Source organism: Sinohyriopsis cumingii, unplaced genomic scaffold (assembly GCF_028554795.1).
Source record: "Sinohyriopsis cumingii isolate HCF-2022 unplaced genomic scaffold, ASM2855479v2 utg003552l, whole genome shotgun sequence".
Taxonomy (NCBI): Eukaryota; Metazoa; Mollusca; class Bivalvia; order Unionida; family Unionidae; genus Sinohyriopsis; species Sinohyriopsis cumingii.
The window spans coordinates 40,386-67,146 of NW_028316527.1; the positions used below are offsets into that span (position 1 = coordinate 40,386).

A 26,761-nucleotide genomic window follows, 5' to 3' on the forward strand; every position below is an offset into this window, starting at 1 on the left:
GTTCTGCTAAATAAAGAGGCACCTTCCGCTGTGGGCCATATAAGCCAAGTTTGCATAATTAACAGTAGGTATCGATAATTTTCCAGTGTGTAATCGCATGCCAACTCTTAAATTTCCATATACATATTTGTATCGAATAATTTCAAACTAGGGTTGACACTTAAATAAATTATGGATTTATTTTTTTGATAAATTATCTCTAGTAAATTCATCACAAAGAGCCAACTATTTTTCTTCTTGCTCAAGGAATGTATGTTCCTAATACTTTTCACGGTCGGAGAATTTGTATTACATCGTTATATTAATATTAAAACATCTCTCCAATCGATGTATCATTGGTGATATGCATTGATCCTACTGTATTCGATTGATCGATCAATGTCATACTCATGATCATTATTGTAGTATCCATCCGTTTCAATATCTGTACTAAACGTTAGCACCATTTTTTCTTGCAAAATATAATTCAATGTCGTTTCAGTTCTTGTATTGTGTTAGCCAAGTTGATATTGTTGCTGCTCCAAAATAATTCCTAAGTTAATTAATTTATCAATATGTTCTGGCTATGTCTTCAAGAGGCCATATAACATACTTCGGGCTTCTTCAATAAATCAGCATGATGTATTCAAATGAAAAATCGATTTAATGTTTTATATACCGTTACACCCACTCCACTGAGCAAGTAGAATAATATCACAATTAGATATCTCGATTATTTCTTTAAAAAAATACTTTACGCATCCTTATATAAATATATATATATATATATATATATATATATATATATATATATATATATATATATATATATATATTTATATATATATATATATATATATATATATATATATATATATATATATATATATATATATATATATATATATATACATATATATATATATATATATATATATATACATATATATATACATATATATATATATATATATATATATATATATATATATATATATATATATATATATATATATATATATATATATATATATATATATATATATAAAGAGAGAGAGAGAGAGAGAGTTGTTTAATATATAATAGGCACATATGCTGGGAGTATCCTTGCGAATTGGTATCTTTAAGAACAGGCACGATACCAATTTTTAAGAAGTTCACGTTTAGTTCCTACGAAGAAGCTAATGTGTGTGTCCATATCAATTACAGCGGATTCAACACAACTTCAGAGGAACCCTAAGGTGCAAACAAGATACTAGAAGGCCCAGAAGTTACTAAAACCAGGCGCATCCCAAAGACCCTGCCTTTAAATGCCAATATAAAGGCTACGCTATTTTGATTACTATTTCGTGATTTATTTTGTGGTCCCGTCAAATTTAAGCATGCATAGTATTGAAATAGTTATTTAGGTCTCTCGAATATTTGCTAGCGCTTAGATATCCTCTCAGCAGATATTGAATAATAATTAAATATATTGATATATCTGCGAATTCGGTGTTTCGGCAATAGTCGCCTAGGAAGAAGATCTAGCACCCACCCATCCCATTGCAGCAAACATGTGGGTTTAGAGTACTTAGAATATCTTAAATATTAGATGGCAACTATTGTCAATTGTATCAGCCGGTTTAGTACCAAATCTGTTTGTTTCAAAATTATCACATAAGGACATGTTTTTTGCATATGCAATGTGCTTATCATTGTGCATCAAAATGACATTTGACTATGAACAATTGCATGTTTAAATCATAGGGACTGGGGTGCATGGACTTATTTTTGTGTTAGCTCCATTAGCTTGTTAAGTCAAATAGATTATATATTTATATTTTGACATAAATAGTTATCCAAAATACGGACTTTTATGACCTCGCTGCATGCTGTATTTTATGTGAACTTTTATATTAAGCGGATTGATGCATTATCCAACTTGTCGAAACTGTCCATTGCACCCTCAGCTCGGATATGCGCTGCTTAACCCTAATCCTCCTTGAGGTTGATAAACCAAAATATTTTTTTTGAATGTTTTTGAACTGATACGCTAATTACAATGGCTATGATTTTGGTCCAGACGTTATATCCTTATTGACAAAGATTCTTCCCACATATTCTAGCCAAAACATGACACGTCAACAGTTCCAACAGAATCGCAATTTCTGTAGCTTTCATTTGCTTTATAAGTACATATCATGTACTTAGAACGTTTATAAGTGAAGTTTGTTTTTATATATCTATTTAGACCCGGAACAACTATCATTTGGTTATTTAATAGCATCGTCCATAGCATTATCGAACACAGTGGACAACGTAAGAAACCTTAGTCATGTGCCTGTTCTCATATACATACATTTAATAGCTATAATAATAAGGTAATTGGTCATGTATATGCAATCACCTCGCTGCGGCAAATTGACTGTGATATGAAGAATTGCTGTCATCATAAAAAAAAACAATTATTGTCTTATTTAGACGGAAACCAATATTAGACTTATAAACTATTGTTGCAACTAGATAAGTAAGTGAAGTTTAAATGTAACTTTGTAAGTACTAACCACAATTATGAAACGATAGGGACTGTTTCGGTAATCAGACTGACATTTTCTTGTTTTGTTTTCCTAGATGTTTGTCTCATATATATATATATATATATATATATATATATATATATATATATATATATATATATATATATATATATATATATATATATATATATATATATATATATATGTGTGTGTGTGTGTGTGTGTGTGTGTGTGTGTGCGTTTTTTTGCGACTACGATATTCTTCCTGTTCAGTATACCAATCTGTCTGTACCTCTACAACTTCGCTACAGATACAATTTGATAGGAGAGGTGTCATGGACCCAAGGGAAAATAAAATTAAATATTTCTTAATATGCTCAGACTGGTTCATACGTTTGCCACAACCGACAGGTGCTCAACATCATTTTAAAATATTTTCAAAACAAGCAAATTCCTAGCTTGATCCTAATTATTAGTTTTTCCTGTCTGTCCGTCCTAATGTCCATCTCTGTCTTATGTCTATATGCTTTATCTATAATTTGCCATTACATCAATGTCAATCAGTTGTGATACAGTGCTAAAATATCTCGTTTTTGGTCAAATGAAACAATTACTTTGAAATCACTCTAAATTGTGTTGTCGTGTTTTAAGTTTATTCAGTGTTAAAAATTATGATTTTGACATTGTATTGTAAAGCACTGCAACAGAAAATGATTGCCACCTTTAAGTTCGTTTTATTTTTAAATATTATGTTTATTAAACGATATACTCTCTAATATGCTGAATCATAAAGAACACCATTAAATGCAGTGAGAAGTATTGTCGGATAAGGAAACTCTACAATAGCGAAATTTCGATTTCCTATTACGACAGGTATAAACCCTGTGTAGGAGAATACTAAGAAGTTAGTAATGTACCCCTTTCCCCAGGTAAAATAATGATGATTTCGAAATCTAAGATATATATCTAGAATTCGGGAATTATGGAATATATGTATAATACTATATACGTTCAAACCTTATTTGCTAAAAATCAAATTATTCGTCAGGAACATAAACATCTTTCCTTAAAATAACAACACTCAATACATACACCAAATTTCCTTGTTTAGACAATGACATGACTTGCATAATTAACATAATACCAATTTGTAAATATATTGCAATTTGTTTACGATGAAACACATGACACAAATGTATGAAATATTGCCTGTTTTGTTTGGTTGACTGAGAATGAGCATCACAATTGTCATTAGGAACTGAAGAGTACTTAATAAATTTCTAAATCTTTATTTTAAATTGATGTCGAGTTAAATTAAGTTTTAAGGGTCATGCCAGATACAAAATATAAGACAACAGGTTACAAATCAAACGAACGGTTCTTATGTTTTTAAACCACATATATCATTTAATAACCTATTGTATATGTAATACATATATCTTCCTAGTTTAGTTTAAAAAGTATTGGAATTGCTAAATATGTACAAACAAATTGAAATATCTAAGCCAAAGCATAAATATCTAAAACGTTCTTCATGGGTGATTACCAAAATATGTTAAACAAAATTAATAAATCCTGATAGTGCCTCCATCTCGTAAATTTGATGGATGCAATCTTTCTCTCTCTCTCTCTCTCTCTCTCTCTCTCTCTCTCTCTCTCTCTCTCTCTCTCTCTCTCTCGTGTTTGTATTTCAAATTATAATCGGATAAGAAGGAAAAGAAAGATGCAACCAAATGTACATAACAAAATAAATAATTATTCAGAAAGCTAATATAGAGCCAGCAGAAAGTTGATTTTAGATTATTCTTCATATGAAAGTTTCTCTTATCGCCAACATAAATACATGTGCAAACTTTACATACGGTGTCCCGATACAATTTATTATTTTCATTTAGATAAATTGTTTCGAGTTGTTGTAATTACGATATAGACTTTTTAATATATTATATACTAAAGAGATATATTTCGTGACAGGTGAAAAAATACAAGAATCAAATGATTGCTGTACATTATATGCAGTATATGCAAGCAATGTCCCATCTGACTTTGTAACTCTTGTGTATACAGTGCCTTTTTCGTTTATAATCCATTGATCCGTATTTCAAGTAACGACCCATTGTACCAATTACACGTGTAGACATAGTATGTGACCATTGGTAACTAGTGTACTATTAATATAAATACATACAAACGCGCGTATCCATTTCACAATAGGTACTTAAATGGAAATGGAGGATGAGGAGGGATACAGGTGATGCATTGTAGAGATGAAATAATACTAAAGGTACACATGCATGTTATACTTTTATTAATCAATAATGTTATTTTCCCACCACGGACTATAACACCTGACAACCGCTGAATCGCCCCCACCCCCAATACTTTTGTCGAAGTCATTTATCATTGCAGTCTTTTAGCTCCTCATTCATGGATATACCAATCAGATCCATAAGCGTGATCAAAGATCCGTGTACATTCTGTTCATGCTTTGTCAATGAAGCGGAATGTATGTTAATATGGGGTGGGTCGTATATTCCCTTATAGATGTCAGTCTAATTTTAAAATGCACCTATTATACCATGCAGCTTTGATCGTTTTCAAACATGTGATTTTACTTTACCCAGTACAGTATACAATATTGCAGCATCAAACGAGGAAATCTTATGATTTCAGTGGATAACTAGGGGTTCCTTTCAATCAACACCGTCGACTTCTCCTCTTATAGTTTTATACCTCTGTTTTTGTAATCACTAACAAAGTACATTCCAAAGATACGTGTTCCAAAGATACATAACCGAGGCTACGTGTTGTAAGTTATGACCTAGTATTGTCAAAGCTAACGTCTCAAAGAATAGAGACCAATACTTCAACGTCCCTCTCACAGCTTGGTCAATAATTGTCGTGCGCAGGCTTAGGTTCTAACTTCCTTTTCAACGTAAGAAGAATATAATTAGATTCAGTTACAGATTTGTCTTAGTTGTCTAATGCGTTGAGAAGTAACATATTTATGGATTATTTCACCAAATGTAAAGAAATTGTAACATATTAGTGTCATTATTATTATTGTTATTATTATTATTATTATTATTATTATTATTGTTATTATTATTATTATGTAGAAATGGTTTACTACCAACTTCATGCTAGAAAATAATTTATTTAGAAACAAAATACCTTTGAAATTATACGAAGTAATAATTTAGTGTTTAGAATAAAGATTTAATAAAATACTTGATTGAAAATAACTTTGGTTAAAATTTGCAATATTTTATTCCTAAGCATTTGTGCGCTATTGACAATATTTTTAGTTTTTAATTCTAAAATACAGAACTTATAGAACTGTATGAAGTTGGTAAGCTCTAATTAAATATAAAATGTTTATTATATAGTTTAAATGAATTGTGTACAATTTTTCTTATATATCTGGTGTGGTGTTGTTTAATTTCAATAAAGAATTGCTGTGTGCAGACGTAGGTTCTAGCTTCAGATTTTCCCGTTCGAACCCAGTACTTCTTCTCTAATACTAGCGATGTATCATCTACGTCGCAAGAGTGACAAAGCCGCCTAACAGGAGGCCATAATGATGCTTTTCTCTCTCTCTCTCTCTCTTTCGGTCTGCGTGTTGTTCCATCAATAAATTGGGCAATGATGATAAAACTCTATATTGAATAAACGGACATTAATAATGGGTTACAAAATAACCATTAACATCCCTTATTGTTTGTCCTGATAGTTCCTTACAACGCCCCAAAATATTCAGCTTTTTCATTGGAGTAAATCCTTTTTGTCTCTGTAAGTTCAATGGCAATCATTAAGTAAACTACTTGTTAAATACCATATAAATATATTGGTAAGAGCTGTTAATGTATTGAACTATTTTGTGTTGCAATGACGGTCTGTCAGTATTATGCTGCAAATAGATATTTTTTTCCTTCCGATACGTTTGTCACAAAGCTCCTTGTTTCTTTTAACTTTAAATTGATGAAATATACAGCAAATGCATATAAAAATGGCGTCTGGTGTGCTAATATAGTCGTAGGTGTTATAAAAATTACTATACCCTTGAATGCTTGGATCTCTGGTAAATGTTACACATATAGGTGATTAAAGAGACCATAAAATGAAAGAAATTTACCAGACGGCTACGTCGGAGTATTGACAATAGAATGAGAACGTCTAACATGTTGACAGCAATATATCACCTTTTAGAATAATATTCAAATGAGAGATGGAAATGCTATGCAATGACGAAGTATTTACGGCTCATTATTGTGTTATTGTGTTCTATGTCCGTCCGTTAACATTTGTTTGTTGGGCCAATACTTATGTTGCGACTAGATGAATTTCAACAATCTGCTATAGTATATACCACAATGAGATGGAGTTTCGAGTACCATAAGCAAGCTGCATTTACAGTGTCGATGTCTCGGCAAGGACAAATGTAATCATCTTTACTGTGTCCTTTGTCTGGAGTCTAACATTTGAAACAACGAAGATATTTTACCGAGACTTTATCTGATAATAAATCTGGCATAATCTCTGTCGCTTACCACAGTAATGTCCTCTTCAACTTCAAGGTAACAGAAAGGAAGAAAACACAATACCTCCAGACTTGTATCCTTATATGTTGTAAAACGTTTGGAAAACGCAAGATATTTTAAAAGAAACTTTCACCAGTTATATTTGGTGATAGGACAGTGTCACATATGATAACCACGCCCTTTCTACACGGTTAAATCACGACAATTAAAATATGAATCAGAACATATTTTGAACCCAATGGTATAACTGTTGGTGCGACATGATATTATGATGAAACTTATATTTTCAATATGTGTTGACTTGAGAGTGTCTCGTATATTCTACATTATGTATCATGGTCGCTGTCACAACATAGGTTACTGTAGGTCACTGACCCCTAGTTTTATCCAGGCATTGTAACCTCTACATAAATTTGGAGACCACTTTATACGGATTCAGATCGTATACATCTGTCAATTCACTAGTTGTAGTTTTAACATGATCAGTGTGTTATGATATAGTTTTGTATCATAACCTTCTTCTCACCTCTTGCCATGAGAAGGGATTACTCATAAATTAAGAAATGTCTTTGCCCATGGTTAGAGATAGAGAGAGAAGAAGAAGAAGAAGAAGGAATTCAGGCCCTCTAACAAGGGTGTCACCAGTAATCTTGGACATACGGCTACATCTTGGGGAATGAGGTACTGAATCGCTGTAAGGAAAAGACAGAGTTGTTCTGACTCGAGGAACAAACATTTTATTGATATATAATGCTAAATTCTAAAAGAACATTTATAAAGCTTTTATAATTAAAATACAAGAAATACATATATACTTACATTTTCCCATCGTGCTTACCAACTTCATTGTATAATATCTGCCTTTTGGAATGTAATACAGATAGTTAAATCTCGATTAAGTTCATGATATCTAATGAGCATAAAATTCAATAGTTGTGATTAATGCAACAATCATTTTGAAACAATGTATAGTGCTAAATTTAAAATAGGATACTAATCTGGAATAAGTTACTAAACATCACTCAGTATTACTTAAAGAATCTTGTCTTTCCAAATTAAATCTAAACATGAAGTTGGTAGCGAATTAATCTTTTCCAATAATACATGCCATAAATACAATTAAACATTTCATTATATTATAATATAAAATATAAACTCACAAAAATGTTGGAAAATATGAACTTTACCGTTAAAGTCTCAAATATTAAAAAGTACACATTCTTTAAAGAAGTTTGGGAACGCAGACGAGTCTTACCTGTAAGGAAAACACAGAGCTGTTCTGACTCGAGGAACGAACTAACTCTTCGTAAGCCTGCTTCGCTATTGATACATTATTTTTTTTATTTTTGCATTCGCTCAGTCCACTGAGAACATACTCCTTGAACGTTTCCATGGCGATCGTGTGAACCGTCGCGTAACACATCCATTATTGATATAATAATTTGTCTGTTCAGCAGCTTCCCCCCCCCCAATCTAAATTGATGATATTTAGATACGAGCGAAATGTATTTTGTGCTGACCATTGTTGATATTTAGTTACGAGCAAACTGTAGTGTGTGCTGACAATAGTTGACATTTAGTCACGAGCGAAATGTATTCGATGGGTTTCTGCATCTGATAGTTAAAAGCGATCTTTACAAAATAGCATCCAGTGTTATAACACAAATATCAATTTTTTTGTCTCAATATATTTTAATGGAAAATTATTTTCAATATAAATTATTGAAAAATTATTTTTAAAACAATTTAGAATAAATTTCGATCCTAATACTTTTATTTAAAAGTTCTGTTCTAATAAGTGCATAAAAGGTCACTAGACTGGCGTATCATGTGCTGTTTGTGGTACTCTTGTTGTGCTATAATATCATGGAATAGTCTATTCGTCTTGTATCAAAAAAGGTATTCTGAAAAAACGGATCCGACAAATATTAACATAAATATTTAGTATGCAACATATTCTTCACATTTAGACTATTTTCATAGTCACAGTTATGGATCGTCTCAATGGGATCTCTGTTTTAGACCATAAATCCATGTTCTTTTCAGTTTTACAATAATGATTACAGTTATCGCTCTTTCATCGCCAAAATTTATAATATATATATACATTATTGTTTATATTTCATTGTATAATAGGACATAGCCGACGCTACTACAACTGCATCTGGTGCAATCTCGTGGGCAAATTAAAGTTTCAAAGAAACCTTTCTGATGCAGAGGAAACAAATCAGTATGCAATTAATTATTTATATATTAGTGGGTTAAAATGAATTTTATTATTTTCTCTAATTTTGTGCTTATGAGAACACTGATCTAATTTGTATTATGCCCATGCTTTTGACGATGCCTGTCGTAATCTTCGTGTACGCGTGCATACATGTGAACGTCGTTCATTCATTCTATGCTATTTAAGAGAGAGATTTTTTAACATTATGGTAGGTTTAGGAGTGGTCGGTAAATGTAGTAAACGGTTCCAGAATTTCGATTCATATCCTGCACTGACATTTAGGGTTGGGACTCTTCTGCTCATATTTGTGTCGGGATAATTGACTAAAACATGGGAATGCTGCTGTTCTCTGCAAAAGGCCTTTCGTTCACTTGTTTAAATTTTATTTTCTATGTCTTTTTTGTCAGCTTTTAGTGAAATTGCTAGTTACTGATATGAATACGTATGTTGTGTTATGTATATTTAACTTGCGTTACCTGACTGACATTTTTCCATAACTGAGGGTAGGAATTAGGGCCTACCTGACTAATGTCCTTATTTTGTAAACAACATATTACATAGCTAATTTCTTGTCTATTCTTGTATATTATATATCTTACGATTTTATGATCATAGACTAAGTAACAAAAAAGCGAAACCAAAATGTCTTGTAAAACTTAACAAACAATTTAATCATCAAAGTTATAAATGAAAAATGTGAGACAAATCTGCAGTTTTATGAAGTGAATCCAAAGTAATCCTGATAAATTTCTATGACAGTCCTAAATGAATGAAAAGTTCCTATAAATTTCTAAATCGGAAATGCACTGGTCCATAAAGAATCGTTACATTGGCAAGATGGTGTTGTCCAGAACTCCCTTGAATAATTCACAGTCCCAGAATATATTATGGACCAAATAATTAGCACATTCTATTTCCGCTGAATAGTACAAATAAATGTTTTTCTTCTCGAAGTACAATATAAAACACGTCTGCAAACTTACAACAGGAAACACAAGAAAGGAGAATGACTTCAAAAAAGAAATGAAACTCATTGCTCAGTTCTTTTATTATATACACCATCTATTACTAATCAATTTCACAATTTATCCCACGTGACAGATCATGCTACTCATTTCCCTGCAAAATTTGCATTTCACATTACCTAGCCCGACCAATGGGATATTATTTATATCTTCCAGAACCGTCTGAACGCCAACATACAATGAGAAATTAATGGAAAGGCGCCATTACGTTTTATTATTAAGATTATTATTAGTACGTCAACACATACGTAAGCATCTATTTATAGATCCTATATGATGTTATGCTCTTAAGAGACTCAGTCAAACTCTTAATAAAGATATACGGTACAATGTACAGCCATGAATAAGAATTCCAAAATTAGATAAAATTAGTTACAAGGAGTTACAACAGATATAGATATAAAAACATATATTACGATAATTATCATTTCCAGATAAACATTTACAGAAATCTGAAAAGTTGTGTCCGAACACATACAGGTTTAACTACTTAATTCGACTGTATCTTAAGAACAAGGCAAGGTTGTGTTGTAAACCCTATCATGTTTTCCCTTTTTATTAATGATCTGAGTACACAGCTGAAGCTCGAATGTAGCAGAGGTGTATTTTACTCAGAGGATATTGATATTTTTTGCAGTACTTTAGCTGATCATGGTTCTAATTGCGCCGATACCGTAAGCCTACTTCATAAACAAAAAAGTTTATCGAACGTTTCTGCGATAAAACTGATATGACGGTCAATCTCGATAAAACTAAAATCTTTTTTTTTTCATTAATGAGGAATATGACAAGCAAAAGGACGTGTGATTCTTCAAAGAAAGTCGTATTTAATGTGTGCCTTATAACAAGTACTTGGGTTTATTTTTCATTCCAAAGTTGGTTTGGACGAAAGCTAAGCAGATACTAGCGGCTCAGGCAAAGAAAACAGCTTCAAAGATTTTGAATTATCAAAAACGATTCGGCTATTTTAGTGTAGAGGATGCTTTTAACAATTTTGATTCGGTGATAAATTCAATTGCTTCCTCTGGTTCAGAAATTTGGGAATATGAATTTAGGAGATGATGTGTGAGGTAGTAACACCTTTATAAAAAAATGCACCAATTATAGGATTTATCTATGTATACTCGTGATGAAAACCAACACCATATTTAACTTCTTTACACCATGGCGATACTTAAATTTACTTACAATGTATTTTGTAATATGAGTCCCCGGCCTTAAGTGCTGAATAAAGTATATTATTATACACAAATTATATAAGTTTTACGTTGTATGTAAAATCTAGATCATTAATATGTATTGATTATTGCGCAGCCACTAAGTATGGGATAGATGCAAGGGCGTAGTCAGATGGGAGTTATATTTGCTATATTTGTTTTCAGGATACCTCAGTTCAATTTCGAGGATATGTCTTCAATACAAGAAAATTCAAACATATTTCTGTACTCATGGGGTAGGATGCACTCTCTCTCTCTCTCTCTATCTCTCTCTCTCTCTCTCTCTCTCTCTCTCTCTCTCTCTCTCTCTCTCTATATATATATATATATATATATATATATATATATATATATATATATATATATATATATATATATATATATATATATATATATATATATATATATATATATATATATATATGTATATATCTCTATATATCTATCTATCTATCTATCTATATACTGTTGTTGAAGACGGGATCAGTGTATTTTGACAAATGGAGGTGGGGGTAATACGACAATCAATATCTGCAATTTACTCTAATGTGCACAGATATTCTTATCAAGCTGCTGAGAACACTCAGGTGCATCTTCTGTTTCACAAGAAGTAGTCCTCCCCTGAGAAAAGCAAGTAAAGGCGATGGAAAAATCAGTACACGTAACTTCAACTTTTACACAATGGCTGTACCATATTGTCTATAATGCTATGGCTATGCATGCGTGCTTATTTCTATTTCTTAATTTCCTTTCAGCCATATGAGACATTTTAACAAGTCAGTACTGTATGTGCTTTCAGACGTTATAATTGTTAATACGTGACGGAGGACTAGGGTAGCTGAATGTGGTATATAACACAAAAGAAGTGACAGGAACCATTAATCATCATTTCACCTTCTCTTTTGACAGTGCTGAAATATGGACTAATCTTTATATGCATAAAGGGATGTATCAAAGAAGTCGGAAAGACTTGAAACAAAATATGCATCCATATTGGAACGTATATGTATAAAAGATAGAAGCTATGAAGTGCATAAACTGCAAAGCAATATTGCTATAATTTGAACCTTTAAAGTAGGAATAATTCACCTATTCAAAAATATGACAAACGAAAATCTTAAAATAGAAAGTTTAATAACTGTTTTAATTGGGATAGCCCGCTCTCTTTGACTTTATGTCTCTTTCCTATTTTATCAAATAGTTTAACCCACACGATATCTTAAAAGCACAGCAAATATTTTGACCCTGCAATAGCAGTTCTTGAAGAAGAACATTTTCGGTTACTATGCGCAATTGACTGCGCCTACAACTTGTCTACAGACCTAGCTCACTAGAATTTCGGTCCTAACGCTCGGCACATATATGTTAGGCAGGAGACTCAATTAGGGCAGAACAGTCAATAAGTTAGCAATTATCCAGGATGTTAAGAGACTATCATATTCTTTAACAAAATGTCTTGTTCAACTTTCTCTATTGATACCAGATTATAGAGGAGCTGTGTGGAATTTATTTGAGCCTTGCAATCCACTAACTGAACAGTCCGGATCCATATATGGGAAAATATTTGAACAAGAACGTTCTGCCAGTGACATAACCTGACATTCATTGCAATATAGGCGACATCAAACCTCTGTTTCGTATGATATGAATTGCTCCAACGCGTACAGCGTCAAGAAATGTAGAAAATGAATGATGTCTGAATCCTTTTTGCAAAATTTGAAAACCAGATCAATGCTGGCATGTATGTCTTCTTCACAAATGTCTTTTCTTTGAAATCCAGTGTCCATTTTCTTTTTCTTTTTCGGGTTTTTTAAGTACAGCTTTGTTGTGCTATGATTGTTTCTGAAACTTTCTAGTGCTAAATCAATATTCAGACAGTAGAAAGCTAAGTACTTTCTAAAAATATTGTCAGTTCTGGTTTCCTCTTCTCCTGGATCCGTTGCCAAAATTATACCCAAAACGACATCTTCCAAGCTACCGTCCTTCCAAACAAATAGGTCATACTTTTCAAGCACTTTTCTTGCATCTGCCCATCGATTTTCATTAAGGCATAACTGGAACTTATTAATCCCTTCTTTACAAACAATGCCGGATTCTGATATCTTAGACACTTTTGTCATTTGAAATTCCCTGGGTTGTGGTATCACCCATCCATTTATTTTGTCTGTGTATATTTTACCGTAGAATCTGGCATCTATTCCTCCGAAATGTTTTTCCATGGCGACATTTTCATGCAAACTTTTTTCTTGTGTTGCAATTTTGACAATTTGCTTTATGACTCCATTCCTCGATTCCTCTGTGAAGTTCCTACATTCAGTTACTGATGGAGCCTCTTTTAAAAACTTCTTCATTAAAAAATCAGTAATATTATTGGCAACCTTTTCTTGAATTTCCTTCTCAGTCAATCCATCAATATTCTTCGCGGCAACCTTTTCTTGAATTTTCTTTCTAAACAATCCAGTAATACTATCATTGATGTTTGATGCGCGTATGAGGGCCGATGCTTCCGTTGCGTCTAAATTTTTAGTCTCTACAACTGCATCAGCATCCAAAATAAATATGTGAGGTGTATATATTGCTTCACAAAATGCGTGCCATTTTTCCTTGTCACCATGACCGTCTAGTTTCACCACATACAAAGAAGTCATTAAATACTTCAACTTCTTCAGCGCATTTGGTTCGATCTGTACATTAGCTGAGTCTGAGTCTTTATGTAACTCTGATATCAGATTAAAAATTGACCCTGTAGAGGCTTCTTTTACGGGATTCAGAATATGCGAGAATATTGCCTTAATGAAGATGAAGTCCGACTCGCCTTCAACGAAAAGGATTCTTCTTGCATAAAGCACACTTGCATAGTCCTCACTGGCAATTCGAGGAATTGGTTCTGACACTTTTTTTATTATATTTCCAATGCTTACGATCTCCAACCTAGCATTGTCTCTGTTATGTCCTGATGCTTGATTGCTAATCTTGCAAAACTTGAATGTCCGTGGAATCAACTCATTTGAAATAAAAGCAGCGTTATGCGATATTATAATAATAGTCTTTTCCTGTTCTGCTGCCAGGATGATACTCCTCATCCTGTGTATCATTTGGGTATGCATCCCCCGATCTGGTTCCTCCAGAAGAAGAGTTCGGAATGGCTTGTATGCAAGGAGCAAAGAGATATGCTTTGCTTCCAAGATCCCTTCTGGACATTTCAAAATACTGAATTCTTTCCCTCTACCATTTTCTACGAGCAGTAACTCTTTTCCCCCTTTCTTTTTGAAATGAAATTTAAAACTCTCTCCACCAGTTAAAGTAGTTAAGATTCTCTCAGCTTTTGATGTATCATAGTTGTTATCTGCCTGTCTCTCAATAAACCATTTAATTACTTCGCATCTCTCAGAAGCTGCGTAGTAATTTTCCTCACCTTTTCTCAAATTTGAACTTTTAGACCACTGCACTCCCCCTACAGCCCGCAAACCAAACGTAAAAACTACGTGGTCACTTAAAGCTTCTAGGATTTGTTCACAATCAGTAAGGGTAAAACTTTCTTTGTGCAATCTGGTAGGTTCCAGAAAGGCCTCCACGCGTCTCTTGAATTTACTCTCGGTGGTGTTATATCTTTCAATAACTTTAGAAACGGTACTCAGAAATTCACCCGAATTATTGTCCTTGTTTTCGACTAACTCTTTTAAGTTCTTAATCATTTTATATTTCTCTTGTTCGTCGATTTGGCATGGAAAATTTTGTGAAGGCCGAATAAGGTCCCCACTGGAGATAATGTCTAAATACAAGACTTCGTTTTGGGTCTCTCTTTCGTCAGTAATAATAACAACCTTTGCAGAGTCAGACCCGGCAATATGGACAAATGATGTTAAAATTCTATCGTGGCCTTGAAACTGGTCTCTAGTATCTTCTGGTAAAGAAAAATCACATACAGCATATGTTGGCTCTGCCTCATTCGGAACATTCATCGAAAAGGAAAAATTGGATTTCATATCCATGCATTTTCTTACAGCTTCGAATACCGACGACTTTCCTGAATTATTTTCACCCACAAAAAGATACACTCCATCTTTGATAAACTGTAATAATTGATCTTCCTTAAAGTTAATAAAGTTCTTGAATCTCACTGCTCTAAGCATTTTCCTCTGAAATGGAAGAAAATATAATATATAATATGTCGATGGACACAAACTAAATAAAATATACCATCTTTCTTCCACGCGAGGACTGAAGGAATTATGAACCGGCGTACATTATAGTACGTCTCTTTTAAAATGGCTATCAACGCAAAAGATCCATAAATTGAAAACTTGTATATTGTCTTTTCTTCTTAATGTTCTTGTCGCTTGCTATTAAGTATCCATGAAATGAAAGCTAAATGAGTAGTCTATAATTCATTAAATTTAGACAGATTAAAAGTATATATTACATCAGACCTCCGCAATGGAAGGCACGTGAGACCTATTCATTAACGATTGTACATGGTTTCGTATACTTCTCGATGAATTTGCAAATCTTTAGGAATCTGATAGTATAAATCAAATGCTCGATTTATTTTCTGAAGAAAAATACAATGTGTATTTGTGCATAGTTAAATAAGCAATAAAAAATACAGTCATCAAGAAACACAAACATATAAGTACACACACACAGTCACAAACACACACACACATACATACATACATATATATATATATATATATATATAGAGAGAGAGAGAGAGAGAGAGAGAGAGAGAGAGAGAGAAACAGACAGACAGACAAAGACAGAAATAGAGAGATACAGCAATGTCATGCAATGTCATTACTATCTGACTTTTGTATGTAGACGAGAGAGGATGAGGATGTAGCAGGTAATGTACAGTAGTATACATTAATGGTTGGAAACAAATACATGGATTACAGTTGTAGTAGAAATTTCTACATAAAGCATTGATATACCAACATAATATATAGTTCAAACGCCTTGGTGTGTCCATGGGAAAAGCACAATGTTCCGATTTCCTTGTTATGATATAGTGCAATAAATTGATGAAGATGCACTTGCAAATGAACCAAGCTACAAACGATGTACTGCTATTTCATCCCCTATTGTAATAACTTCATTTAGTGAAATATACATATTGTTGAGAAAAAAAAATATTTACTTTAAAGAAAGTTTCTGAAGTAAATGCATATTTTTATTATCCAATATTTATATTTTTATTTTACTTCTTTTAATTGAAACTTTCTTTTATCACTCCCGTCATAGGACGCAAAATTAAGTTAGTTGTCAGATTTGTTGCCATGCATTACAGTTCTGCTATAATACGAGGTAAATTGCGTACATCAGATACAAGAATTGTATACTGTGAGAGGGACTGCCTGCACGTTAAAGAAATTGTCAACCGATTAGTAAGCCTGACGGACAAAGAAAAAGGGTCGAGTTTCTGGTAATTTACAATAAACTGCATCCCTTTGGTTACTGTACATTTTTATATTGATATCACAACAGGAGGCTAACTAATATGAATACTAAACGGTCGACTCAAAACTGGAGCTTATTTAGATTTGTAAGCATCAATAATTTACATGGGTTGACAAATGTTAAGCACAAAATAAAACTTTTGGTGCCTCTAATATAAAGCTTCCATATCCTATAAGATCTATTTTGTTTTAAACATTTGATAGAAAAAATAATGTAACATATTTAGTATATTTTTTTGAAAACAAGATCTTCCGTCCTGTCTCAATCCAGTATGAACTGGATACTTTTTATTATTAACTGATACAAACATTGAATAAAGTTGATTTCCTTTGACACCTTTGTTCTGTTAAAATCGTTTAGTCCCAAATGAAACACGTAATGGTACAAATCTCTCTCTCTCTCTTTCTCTCTCTCTCTCTCTCTCTCTCTCTCTCTCTCTCTCTCTCTCTCTCTCCAAACACACAAAGTGAATTTGCTCTGCTAATAAAAATTAAACTATCAATAAATTGTACGTTTGTTTATAACTTCTCAGTTGGTGATGACGGAATAAATTTCACGTCTTATGTGTGTGTGCGGCTTTTCATTTTTAACGTAGCATTAACAATTTGTCAGTCATATCGCTACGATGTCTGCAGTGTGACAGTTTGTGGCGATGTCTAGCACTGGGCAACATGCCACAGACATCTAACATGATGTCCCACCCAGTGACATTATCCTCACACCAGGCCGACCAATCCTAACACTAACCTCTTAATACTGAGCACCAAACGATGCATCTGCTAGTACCATTGTTATTAGTCAGTCATATGACACGGCCGGGGTTCAATCCCGCGACTCCCGCATCCGATGCGGACGCTCTAATCACTTAGACCCTCGGAGCGGTCCCACGTCTTATGAAGTTTATTTTTCCATATCAGATGAGTAGAAAAAGAGTCTATACCTTTAATATTTACAGTGTATATCTTTAATATGTGCAGTGTATATCTTTAATATGTACAGTGTATATCTTTAATATGTGCAGTGCATATCTTTAATATGTACAGTGTGTGTCTGTATTCACAAATAATGGCAATATACACATCATCTGCACATGTGTTATTGAAAAATACAAAGGCCTTTCTGAGAATAAAGACATATAATAAAAAATTAACTTTCTCATCTTTAATATATGAAACAAAACGTGAGATGTAAGTATCAGTACAGTCAATAAAACTTTAGAATAAAAAACGATTATATTTTCATATGTGTTTTGCACTTTATGATCCATTGAGACTAACTGTCATTTGTTTAGAACATTGCATCATTAGCATGTGTGGCTGTATTATTTATTATACAACGAATTGTTGTTAGCCTTGGTATATTGAAGATCATGGGCGTTTGATGTTGCAACACAAATATGTTTTTCAGTGCTGATCCACTTGGAATAAAGTATGTAGCCTAGTGACACACCACAGTGGCAGACGCGGGCAGATCGGATGGTAAGAATTGAACACGCACGTCTGGCACACTAACCCCTTTGCCACCGCAGTTTCCATCTGCATTAGCCACGCTTGACTCTGAGAGCCTGAGTGAGATTTTGTCCTATTCTGCATTAACGAGCCAGCAGTAGGTGCAACGTGATCTCCAAATATTAGTTCTGCTGTTTCTAATGTCTCGGCGTCAAAAAAGCAACCGGTCTGGTGCTATGCGTTTAAGATTTGATCTAAGACATGATGCAGTGTTCAACCTGTCTGTCACTTTATGTTTTCTGTTATTATATTAACAAGCTATATCTTCCGCAGCATTGATCATATGCACTTGACATGCACAGTCCGATCTAAAAACCATCTTGAACTTCAACAAGAATTTATAATTTCAAACCCCATGTAGGTTATGATAGACTAGGGATGGAATCTTCCTTAGATATACAAAATGTATTTCAAAAAGAAAGAACTTACATGGTTCACGTTCTCTTCTCTTGTAAACACTCTGAAAAGTACAGTGTATCTATTTTATGATGACTACCAATATTAGAGAGCTGTCAATTCCATCGGCGGTTCTCGATCACGTCTGGAAGATCTTGAATCAGTTAATCAACCGGTGCTACGATGGACTTATTATCTTTAATGCATATCAAATAATCCATCTAAATCAGCCATAACCCGACCGCATGCAAAATCAAGATTGTCTGAATGCAAAAATAATCAATAACTAAGCATTGTCTGCACTATTTGGTCATTTCGAAAGTCTCTCATTAATAATGTATCTAGCATTGGTTGTGGAATTATATGACCAATGAGTCGTAACCTAAACAAAGCAGTAACAAGATCAAAGAAAATGCATATCGACGACATATTAAATGGCCGCATCAGTACATCAGAAAGCTGATGCATAAATAAGGGATAAATCTAATATATATTTTTCGACAGGTAAGCTTGAAAATATATTTTCGGAACGAACAGTTTTTATAAACTAATCATGTTATCTGCTGTATAATTACCTAGGACGTGCTGTCAGTTTGCAAAATCTTTCCTAGGAAGGAATGCACTTATTTGAAGGTTGGCTCAGCACAACAAATTACGTATACAGCGTCTTCCACCTTCACAATGCAAATGAGAGCCGTGAGCTTTGCATCCTCCTCAATGGCCACCACATAAAACACGACCTGATAACAATCTACCTTGGTATAACTTTGGACAGATCACTGACATTCTAAAACTACCTGAAGAAAACTGCAGCAAAACTGAGCACTCGAAACAACCTACACCGCAAACTGGCTGGCTCAACCTGGGGCAATAGTGCTCAGAAACTTAAGTCATCAGCACTGGCCCTCTGTTATTCGACAGCCGAGTATAGCGCTCCTGTCTTGGTTCAATCGTCCCATACTAAGCTAACTGACGTCCAGCTCAACACAACAATGCGCATCAATTCTGGAACACTGAGTCATTCTCCTTTACCATGTTTGCCGATACTCTGCAACATTTCTCTTGCACATCTCCGTCACCAGGAAGCGACCACAAAAATGCTGGCTGAGGTTTATGCCACTGATGAACATCCACTTTTCATGGACATCCATCGGCAGTCCTGGCTTCAAGAAATCCAGTCTGGTTAGGTCCGTTGTCGGAGAATATGACAGCTATTTCGACATCAAGTGATCGGTGTTCTTCAACAGATGTTATAAAACGCTCACCTCGTAGCTGAGCCATCTGTCTGCCATTCTGGCTTCATTTGTGGAACACGCTGAACCGTTTCCGAACAGTAGTGGGTCGTTGTGGAGTCAACCTTTTCCGATGGGCCAGGCCACTGGTTCTTCCGGAAGTTGTGGAGCTCTACAGAATATATCACACATTGTGTACAAATGTCCATTTAAAAAGTTCCCTGGTGGACGGCATGATCTGCACCTTACGGTTAATCACGCTGCTAAATGGTTGACAAAGCAAAGCACACAATAAATAAAATGAAACAAACTTCGTTCTTAAAATCTTCAGCAGGCTCTAGCCCACATTCAGACTGAACAGTCCATGATGGAAGAGCTTGGAGGTCGGTAAGAGGAGCAGATATAAAAAAAAAATTGCTATTGAGGAAACCAAATTTGATCCTGACTAAATCTACAGCTAATATTTCAAAATCAGTTATTCTGTACTCTAAGTTTCAAGCTGTTTGAAATGTATGTGAATATCTCTTTCATTCCTAAGTGTCAATATTGTCTTATCAATATAAGGTGATTAAAAGATGTGGTACAGTCCGATACATTGCAGACAAATTACAGCAAGGATGGATTCATTTCGTATTAGTCATAGGTCATTGGTATTGGCAAGCTATCGCGTACATTATGGTTGAAAAGCTGCATCCCATTCATTTATAAGTCAAAACATGTACGTGGTACATTTTGTCTAACCGAAGTAGAATCAAGAAGATATTATTTTTTAATTACGAGTTACAGAAAGAGAATTAAGACATTGGCATGTAATGTAAGAATTAATGTATTATCATTGCAAATAAACTGATGTACGTAAGGTTTATATATATGTATGTAATGTACGTATATATATATATATGCAATAAACTGACAACGAACTGTGCAAAACTAGTTTCTAACTAACCTAAGCGCGTTCGACTCGTAATAAGTCTTTTTCAAAAGCAAATACAAAACAGACAAGACAAACAAATAAAACACAAATATCGTTGTGTTTGCAAAACTTTATATGGATGTTTCTACAGGAATGAAACCTTTATATGTATTATGTTTCAACTAGTTTATTTCAACTTGTTGCGGATGCTGGAAAATATTGTTATTGACCTAGAAACCGATGAGCCATAAGGACAACTGTTGTTTTATGTAAATTTATGTAAGCACAAATTATATCCGGGGTATTTCCTTGTTATAGTAGTAATTATATGCTATCAAGCAATTTAGGGAATTATTTAAAAGAAAATGTGTCGGCTGCAAAAGCTAATTTAATTTGTGCTTGGCTATGACCAGTTCTTGCATGCAACGTCTGCATAGATGTTTTTCCGTGCGTGCCAAGGTCCTTTAATCATACGTTGTGTGACACCATTTCTGTTTACTTTCATTTCAGTCAGCAACAACAGATGAATCAGAATTAGTTTGTGTTGGACATCGGAAGATAAACAAGCGGATAAATGCCTTTCTCGTACGTGAATACATTAACAGCAGTACTTGGGTTAAGTGTTTCCGATTTCTTCAGTGTGGCTTTTGTAAACTGATCCAAAAACTCGATATACCAAATTTGAGTTTATCCAGATGTTTCCGGTATTTTCGGGGCCACAACGAAGCTGTCAATTCTAATATCTGTTATCAAATTTTTCACATTTATAATTGACCTTGGTTGTACCCAGTTTAGTGTTGTTGTGCAAACTGAACCATGAAATTGGTGCTATGGTGAGAGATGGAGTTCGACTGTCGATCATTTTTTGATAGTCCATCCCGATCCTTTATTAGTGTATTTCTAGATCGTTTCAGGGAACTTTTCAATAATTCTGTCAAATTCATCAATAATGGCGCTGCTATCTTTAAGATTCAGCATTAAGCGGGCATCGCTGTGAATCAACGGGTGGAAGTTTTATATCTGCCTTTGTTATGACAAAGCGGCAAAACTAAATGCGCACCAAGAACAATGTCTGCTTAAACTCCGACTGGCCACAGTTGATTCCAGGCATCATATGTGTTAATAGTTGTTAATAGTTGTGTGTATGCAGGTGGGATAATGGCCACGTGATTTTCCAACTCGCGAATATGCGTTTGAAATTTGCATTCCGGAAAGTGTGATTTTTGTGCTTCTGCAGGAACGTACTCGGTAAGGAAGACCTTTTTGTTAATTCTCATTAATTCTTCATACTCGTCTACTGCTGCAAGGATATAAATCTTTTTTGTCCCTTGGATATTTGGATATTATGGTCATGTGAAAATTGTTCTAGTTGTTATTTACCATTCTTTTTTTGCTGTTGTTCTTAATGCTGCTCAGTGGCAGTGACATCCGATGCTGTTGGTAATGGTGATAATGGTGGATTCAGCACAAATATGGTCTCAATAATTCAAGTATGTCTGATTCTCATATGACATGGCATGTATATGCCATGCTGTCATGCGAGCTGTTTTAGATGTGGAAGTCTAAGCATGTTTATACTAGAAGGCGAAGTGTATTTCTAATTAAGAAATGTTGCCGATGGCTTCTTTTATTTTTGTATTTTGTCAGCATCAGAAGCTACTATCGCTTCAATCCTGATTATTATTTCAATTATCTCTGTTTTATTGTTTGCTCTGTGCCATCTGCTTGCGGTTGGACACCCACGGGTATTTGCGGTTTTGATTTGTTTATATGTGCAATATAGCATTCACAAAGAGATCCTTAAGGCCGTCAGAGTTTATTGCGTGATTTGACCCAGTGTCACATTTCAGGTAAGGATGTGCCCCTGGGCCATCAAGTAATATTTATGTGTATCTTCTACAACATTTATAATGGCAAGTTCTGTCACAAGGTTGGTATTTCCCAAGGCAGGCAACTTTGTATCTGATGCGTTGAACTGCCATGGAACTTCTTATATACATATGTGCAAGCCTGTATCTAATTGGTAGAAACACGGCTACACTTTTTCATCTGTGTTGTTAGCAGCACTCTCACTTGTACTCTCCATGGCGAACATGAATCTGTAAATCAACCCTTGCAAAATAATTAACTACGCCTATCTCAAAGTACTCATGACGAAATCAATATTTGGTGTTGAATAAAACATCTTTCAGAAACATTTCCGCCTCAATGAGATGGCAACATGCTGGCAGTCTCTAATGATTTTGCATGGGTGCAGTTGAATACGTGATATAGCAAGTCCACATGTGTCAATATGTAATAAATTATTGGGTGTCACCGAGAATGCAATCCAGTGAGTACCAGATCCTGTTCATAAATCCAGTTAATAATGCCGGTTTGACGTGCGCGTGGCACCATCGATGCATGATGATCCGCTTAAAATCATCTCGGGATGTTTGTCTGATTTTACCACCGCGAGTAAATCAAGACTGGTTTATGGAAGCGTGGCCTGTCGCTAGTTGTACCGTAAAGTCGAAGATCTTTGTTTGATGGTATTTTTGACCCTGGTAATCGAAAGCCTTTTCCTGTTTTATTCGTCCAGCAACAGCCTTTTCTAAAGCCATTCATATGCTGTTCTGATAGATCAGCAGCAGCTAAGAATTTTGGAATCGATGCAAGGAAAGGGAATATTGCACCTGTCTTCTGCCGTTGTATCACCTCTGATTTGGATAAAGTTAATGTGAATAAGATGTGTGCTTTGCCCTGCAGCATTAAGCTGATTAACTTGTGTATCGGTCAACCACAAGGGGAAAATTCAAGTTAATTTTGTTGAAGGAAGCCTTGATGTGACCCCACAATAATTTTTGTTGCGTTTTTATTTTCCCGATTTAGTTTTCGCTAAGACCGACATTGACTTCATAATAGGACACTATTACTTGGAAACGTAACATATTCAACTACCCAATCAAATTTCCATAGGAGAATCAAGGAGCCTCGTGCGACCACCAACAACAGAAACGTTTAGTAAAAGCTGGATAATATTGATAAACACCGGTTGGAGCCACCTCTACAAGTGCATGAAAATATATGTCAACAGCGGACTGTCTGAAAAACTCCAAATGATCCAATGAAATTTGATCAATCGGGTCAATGTAAGGAAGTCGTAATGAGAAGTTTGCAAACTAGTGTCAAAGTTTTGATGTGGGCCCTTGTATGGTCACAGATTATGATACGCACGCGCTATTCGACTGTCTGTGAAGTTAAGAAAAAAGTCTTCATAGGATTCCTGACGACCGTTTAAGCGCAGAGAAACTTCCGTCACTCCTAAATGGTCATATTTAATTATGATAGTTCTTCTCTATTATCTCTATTTGTTTTTTAAAAGCCACGACGACGTAATTTGGCTCGGTAATACCATGTTGGGTACTTATTTGCCATGTCGACGTTCAAACAATATTACTTCTTGGATCCGCATCTGTCGTGTGCGCGAGATACGACAGAGTCGATTCGGTGCAAGCTTGTATCAACGACAACAAATGTTGTTAGTACAACTTTACCAGCAGCTTCTCCTGTACGATAAATTAATTGCATCATCGGTGTTATTCTTACGAACTAATGTGACTGTGTTTAGCTCCAAGCCTTTCAAATACCTCTGCAAAACCGGAATAGTTGACTAAGGGGGTATCGCACTCACGAATCTCAATGAGTCTCCCTTAATTTGTAGTCGATGCTGTAGGAATCCAGATAAACAAATGGCATTAAGAGCAATTTCATTGTTCCTTTTGCATTTACTGCTTCTTTTCTAACATTTTCAATAGTATGCATTGGATGCACTGCGTCATGAGATATATATATATCACAAATATCATAGACTAGCAGATTTCCCATAATCATCACTGTAACGGCGAGTCTGAGAATTAACGTGACATTGTCAACTTTTTGAAATATGTCTTCCATTTCCTTTTCATCTCTGTTAAACAACGCCATGCTACCATTATTGACAAATCCAACACTTCTGACATCAACACCATAATCATCATCATCGTCTTGTATCCGTTTTCCCTCAATATCTATGATAGCATCATAAGGAAGAAAATCCTAGACGTGCCATGGGCTTGTAATTTCATTTTTTTTTTTTTGTTGATTTAATGACCTAACTGGGGAAGAATAATATATAAAAGTTGTTTCAAACTACCAAAACAGGCGCGCCAAAGTCAAACGCGCGATCGGATTTATTATCAAATTGGGCCATGGTAAAATCAGCCATTACTGGTTTTGTCAACTTCCCATTACCATATTTGCAATAGCGGAGTCAGTTATTCGTTATTGAGCTGCTTTATTCATAATGTGTTACCAACCGCGGCTGGCATTGTTTCTGCTGAAAATGGTTTAATTGCCTTGGTTGTCGAGTGCGATGTATCATCAACAAGGGTCCACAATGCCGTTGTTGATCAATCGTTTTCAAATTGATGATTCCTTATTAATGTTTGGTGCGTTGTTGACCGCACAAAACGACCCTACATGTGTATCCAACCAACCCACATGTTTGTCAGGACCATTGTCCACCAAGCCTTAATTTATTGCTGATGTTATGTACGCATGGGTCTGTCTCTTCAATATGCATATATCACTGTTCAGGCGCTGTCTTATAGATTGGATCCATATTCGCTTTAAGATTATGTAGAAGCTTATTACAGCTGGCGTAGCCTGTTCTTTACCCATGGTTCGATAGAGGTGAGCAAGCTTGTCGAACTCATTCCAAATAAGAACTCTTCTGCTTAATATGCTTTGTCATGTCCACTGCTTGTATACCTATGAATGCCAGTTACTTTCAAAGTAATTAAGATTCCTGTTCTGTGGTAGTTTGTGCTCCAGCATATACTGGTTTAGTTGTTTTCTATTAGGTATTAACGAGGCAAACCAAATAGGATTGCTTAAGATTTTCCTTTGTGCTGGTTCTAGAAATCTGTATATTTCGGTTCTTTAACTTTGATTTGTTTTTGGGTGGTTTTTGTTGTGGACAATTCATATGCGTTACTTCAAGATCCTTTTGCTTTTCCTTTAGTTGGTTTTGTCTTTGTGCTTGCAGTGCCTGCTCACGCCTGATAGGTAGATGTCGTTCTTGTGTTCCCATCATTGCTAAAGTGGTTCCGCGACTTTATGTGTTTGTTCCAAAGTTTCGCGATGGTCCCTGAAATATCTTGTTGGTGTAATCATCATTCAAAGCCAACATAATGAACTTTTCGTGCAGTTTGTCTTTAATGTAACATATCTTTGACACTTCTACCACCGACTATAACATTACGAATCAGTTTCTCACTTTCACTAGCAGATTTAAGGCTGTGTTTTCCATACTCAGCTTTGACATCGTAACGGGTTTTATGGGCCACAAATGAAGTAAACCCAACGAGACAGCTACGTTGGTGTTTGGGAAAATAAACTGAGAATGGCTAACAAGGTGGCAGATATCTATAACCTTTAGAATACAAATAACATAAAATTGAATTGCAATCCACTATTAGAATATCTGTAACTCCTTTTACACCGTATTACATCGGGCGTGGGGTGTTCTATTGGCACATTAGCACCTTCGAATCTACTTGCACATCAATACATTTAAGATCGGAATTTTTTCGGAACAAGACTGGATTTTATTGGTACACTCCTTTCTTTAAGACTTCTGATAGAACGTTCAGGACGATTTGGGGTTTAATTCATAATACTGAAAGTTCCTTTTACTTTTCATTTTGTATTCTATGGGAATA

General features: G+C 34.6%; 1 protein-coding gene across 2 annotated transcripts in view; it reads right to left on the reverse strand.

The window, feature by feature from the left end:
• Nucleotides 1–11,978: 11,978 nt before the first annotated feature.
• The window catches only part of LOC149769604 (uncharacterized), a 41,726-nt gene continuing 26,943 nt past the window's right edge, over nt 11,979–26,761 (reverse strand). Inside the window, exons 2-3 of one of the 2 annotated variants that reach the window (XM_089949817.1) lie at nt 18,906–18,936; nt 11,979–15,647 (exon numbers count right to left, since the gene is read on the reverse strand). In XM_089949817.1, the coding sequence (XP_089805943.1) occupies nt 13,131–15,647; nt 18,906–18,936 (2,548 nt within the window). In that variant the 3' untranslated portion in view covers nt 11,979–13,130. The remainder of the gene's footprint in view (nt 15,648–18,905; nt 18,937–26,761) is intronic. The other variant, XM_089949818.1, reaches the window with a different exon arrangement.